The 5,000-nt window shown below is 46.8% G+C and overlaps 1 protein-coding gene across 1 annotated transcript in view; it reads left to right on the top strand.

The window, feature by feature from the left end:
- The window catches only part of LOC134078954 (rootletin-like), a 16,602-nt gene that overhangs the window by 4,365 nt on the left and 7,237 nt on the right, over nt 1-5,000 (top strand). Inside the window, exons 8-12 of the mRNA XM_062535119.1 lie at nt 836-1,108; nt 2,945-3,125; nt 3,401-3,544; nt 4,094-4,242; nt 4,963-5,000. The exon at nt 4,963-5,000 is cut by the window's right edge and continues 112 nt beyond it. Of these exons, the coding sequence (XP_062391103.1) occupies nt 836-1,108; nt 2,945-3,125; nt 3,401-3,544; nt 4,094-4,242; nt 4,963-5,000 (785 nt within the window). The remainder of the gene's footprint in view (nt 1-835; nt 1,109-2,944; nt 3,126-3,400; nt 3,545-4,093; nt 4,243-4,962) is intronic.

Genomic DNA, 5,000 nt, shown 5'->3' with positions numbered 1-5,000 from the left:
ACCAGTGCAACACCGTTAAGACTGCTACTGACAAGTGAGCACACACACACACACACACACACACACACACACACACACACACACACCAGTGCAACACCGTTAAGACTGCTACTGACAAGTGAGCACACACACACACACACACACACACACACACACACACACACACACACCCACACACCAGTGCAACACCGTTAAGACTGCTACTGACAAGTGAGCACACACACACACACACACACACACACACACACACACCAGTGCAACACCGTTAAGACTGCTACTGACAAGTGAGCACACACACACACACACACACACACCAGTGCTACACTGTTAAGACTGCTACTGACAAGTGAGCACACACACACACACACACACACACACACACCAGTGCAACACCGTTAAGACTGCTATACTACTGACAAGTGAGCACACACATACACACACACACACACACACACACACACACACACACACACACACACACACACACACACCGGTGCAACACTGTTAAGACTGCTACTGATAAGTGAGGAGACACACACACACTCTTATAAGCTTATGAGTGCACAGGCAGACATTTGTTTACATTCCACTGCACCTTCAATTGGCCTGATTCAGGCGACGGCCATTGTAAACCAAAGCGAGGCTACAGGGTACACAAACCATAGGATTGCTGCGTTCTATACATCCTCCAGTAGGTGGCGTTACCCATTAGTGTTATAGTCAGTGTACCCTGTAGATTCGTTCTGGTTTACACAATGGCCGCCGCTGAATCAGGCGAATGAGACAACGCACAGTGTTGCCGTGGAGCCCATTCTGATGACCTCATCTGCTGCAGGGACTTGTGGGAGCTCAGGGCGGAGTTCTCGCGTCTCTCCTCCTCTCTGCTGATCTCCTGCGCCTCCGTTCGACCTCTGATGACCTCTACGCTGACCCCTGACCTCCAGGCTCCGCGCTCCTCCTCCGCGCCGCCCCTCTCCTCAGACGGGCCCCTCTCTCTGGGGGAACTGGGGATGGAACGGAGGGAGAGAGAGACGGAGAGAGTGAGGGAGAGAGAGATGGAGGAGATGAGGGAACAGCACGAGGCGGAGAAGCACCAACTCAGGAACAGGTGCGCAAGCAACACTGCTGAATTTATTTTTACTGTTGTTTTTATTTTTATATTGTTGTGTTTTTGACTGATCATTTGATGATCATTTGATTTTTGATACACAGAACTGATACTTTTAATATTATGTCTGAGACACGGCATATCTTCAGTATGGAAAGAGAAAACATCAGGCATGCAAACTCCTCACCTTTCGGCGAAATTCGCCGTTTTGAATCAAAAATAGGTGACTTACATGATTCGTGCAGATCCGATGAGAAAATATTTAGGGGGGGGGGGGGGGGGGGTGTCAAGGTGAATTGAATTTACAACTGAGTTTAAAAATCATGCTAAGACGCTAACGCATCTTGAGGTGTTTCCAGAGCCGCATTTAAAACGTGTCTGATCAGGAAGGGATGCGTGAATGTAGCCCTTATGCGTTTAATAAACATTAGTGGAAGCTAATTGTTGACAAAGACGCAACGAACAGAACGCGCACGCCAATATAGCCTCCCTGTTGTGAGCGCAGATAGATGCGTCTCAGGTGGAATACTGATTCTGGACAGATGGAGGAGAGATGCCGAGGGATTTCACAGGTGGGCTAGTTGAAACTTTCAACTTCTATCAGAAAAAGACGCTGAGTGAAGCAACGGGCATAGGTTGTTTTCTTCTAATGTTATGAAAGTCAGCGAAATTAGACAAAAATGTAGACTTAACGAGTTCTTTTGATGAAGAATACGTGCAGTTTGAACCATCTAGATCGGCAAAAGGTGAAGCAAATAGGCAGACTTTATCAGTATATCAAAGGCTAATGTGACTTAAATTAAATGCTCATAAACTGGTCTGGTTTGTTTTGTCTGGAGATGTAGTTGATTGACATGCTAATGCTGTCTTTAAGCACACTGCGCATAGACCTTACGCAAAGCCTACGCAAAAGATATGCAACTCAAATGATTCGCTATAGTAACGTAGCCAAAAAAAGTTGCGACTGCTTCAGACCACACGTAACGCACGTAACCGTTTGAGTGTATGTGACTTGCGACAAGTTTCAGTTACACCCGGATCATTACGAGTTCGTAAGCCATGCGTAACGTAAATTTACATTTAGCCTACAGTTTAACATGTAATATGAAGACAGTTCACATAACTTTATTGGTTGGTTAAACACTAGCACAATATAAACCACAAGTAGCCTAGGCTGCATATTAAAACATTTTTTAAAAAAATTAAAAAATAAAGCCTATCTACCCTATTTTATATGATAACATTATGCCTAGTTTGAAATAGTGTGTCTCAAGCAAGTTTATTGATTACCTGGTTTGGTCCAACAAATATTCAGACTTATAGTTTAAAGGGACACTTCACCGATTAGCATTAAGCTTTGTATCTTTAGAAAACCAGTCATGTTTTTGAATGGTCATGCATCATTCCCTCAGTTTGCCTTGAGATGGGAGAAATACGGATTTCAGTGAAACCCATGAATAGGACTTCCTGCTTTCAATGATGTAAAATGATGATTTTTACAGTCAGTCCAACATTGAAATCAGTATTTCTCCCATCTCTAGGCAAACTGAGGGAATAATGCATGACCATTAAAAAACATGACTAGTTTTCTAAAGATACAAAGCTTAATGCTAATCGGTGAAGTGTCCCTGTGTCCATTAGGCCTATGAAATCATCAGAAAAGAAAGCGGGTCCCTCACACTTTGGAAGATTTTTTTCCATTTTTTTTTTCCATGGGGGGGGGGGTCTGGGGGTCGGAGAAGAGTCTCACCTTTTTCACCCCTGACCAGTTTGCATGCCTGAAACATACAGACTGACACACCTTTCGTCTCTATGTGTGTGTGTGTGTGAATGCAGGATTGCGGAGCTGAGTCTCTCTGTGAAGGAGAGGGATGCAGAAATGGAGAGACTGGAGGAGGAGAAGAGGAAGCGACAGAGCCAGGAGAAGGAGAAAGAGGAGGAGAGCGAGAGAGAGTGGGAGAGGAACCAAGAGATGGAGAGAAACCTGGAGTCTGTCCAGGAGGCCCTCAGCAAGCTGGTGTGTGTGTGTGTGTGTGTGTGTGTACATGCATGTGCTTTTGTTTGTGCGTTTGTGTGTGTGTGTGTGTGTGTGTTTGTGTACATGCATGTGCTTTTGTTTGTGTGTGTGTATGTTTGAGTGGTCGTGTGTGGGTGCGTGCGTGTGTGCATGTGCATGTGTGTGTGGGTGTGTGCGTGGGTTGTGTGTGTATGTACGAGTGTGTGTGAGGTCATTGATGTGTATGTGTGCACGTGTGCAATTATCTGTGTGTGTGTGTGTGTGTGTGTTCACAGTCTCGTGTCCTGACCTCACGCAGCGGAGCTGGAGATGCCCCTCTCCTCGCAGTCAACGGGGGCGGGGCCAAAGGGCTGCCTACCCTGCTGTCAATCATAGCTCAGGCTGAGAGCTCCCTCCAGTGGAAACACCAGGAACTGCAGGTGAATTAACCAGACAGGCTACCAGTTGTCCTTTTGACGCAGCTCTGAGATCCCGCAATGGGAACAGACGTCATCATTGCAGAGGCGGAAGCAGCAGATGTGTATCAGATAGCCTGCTGACATTGTGCAACCACAGACACGTCATATTTAGCTTGATAAACTAAAGCACGTTATGGTAGGAATTTCGATACATCGCCGCTGCATCGTGCCGCTGCAATTCAGAGCGAGGGGGGGTCAGCATGGGGTCTCATGTTGCTGGCACGCATGTAAAGAGGACAGGCGTGAGGAAGGAGCAGTTATTCCACAATGGAAAGGGTACAAAGAGCTGGTGTGTGATGTGTTTGGTTGCTGTCAGAAGTGGTTGGGCATGTATAATGTATTAAAAGCTTGAAAGCTTGTGTGTGTGTGTGTGCATGTTGGCTCATTTCCCTGTATGTATGCACGTGTGTGTGTGTGTGTGTGTGTGTGTGTGTGTGTGTGTGTGTGTGTGTGTGTGTGTGTGTGTGTGTGTGTGTGTGTGTGTGTGTGTGTGTGTGTGTGTGTGTGTAGGACGCGGAGGTGAGTGTGAGGAGACTGACTCAGGAGAGAGAAGTGTTGGAGAAGCGCGTCACACAGCTGCAGATGGATGCAGACGAACATCACTCACACACACTGCAGTCGGCCCAGGAGCTGCGACACACACACGACCTACTGCAGAGGTGACTCACACACACACACACACACACACACACACTGCAGACAGCCCAGGAGCTGCGACACACATACGACCTGCTGCTGAGGTGACTCTCTCTCTCACACACACACACACACACACACACACACACACACACACACACAACCTATTGCAGAGGTGACTCTCTCTCTCTCTCTCTCTCTCTCACGCACACACACACACACACACACACACACACACACACACTGCAGACGGCCCAGGAGATGCGACACGCACACAACCTACTGCAGAGTTGACTCGCTCTCTCACACACACACACACACACACACACACACACACACACATTCGCACCTGTTAATTTTTAGTAGTCTGTATTTGGGATACACAGAAAATGTAGACTAGACACACACACACACACACACACACGAATACACACAGTCTCTCTCTCTCTCTCTCTCTCTCTCTCTCTCTCTCTCTCTCTCTCAGACACACACACACACACACACACACACACACACACACACACACACAACATAATAATTCACACCTGCTAATTTTTAGTAGTCTGTATTTGGCATACACAGAAATGTAAAATGCACACACATGCATCAGCGAATGCAGACCAACAAAATAGACTCAAATGGCCTCATGTAGAATTGTAGTGGTCAACTGCCCTGTGCTAGCAATAACTGTGTGTGTGTGTGTGTGTGTGTGTGTGTGTGTGTGTGTGTGTTTGATGTCTCAGTGAGAAGGAGATGGTTGCTTCTCTGCGCGCTCAGGTAG

This window comes from Sardina pilchardus, chromosome 4 (genome assembly GCF_963854185.1).
Source record: "Sardina pilchardus chromosome 4, fSarPil1.1, whole genome shotgun sequence".
Classification (NCBI taxonomy): Eukaryota; Metazoa; Chordata; class Actinopteri; order Clupeiformes; family Clupeidae; genus Sardina; species Sardina pilchardus.
The sequence above is the reverse complement of the archived record's forward strand: the minus strand, read 5'-3'. Positions and strand labels throughout refer to the sequence as shown.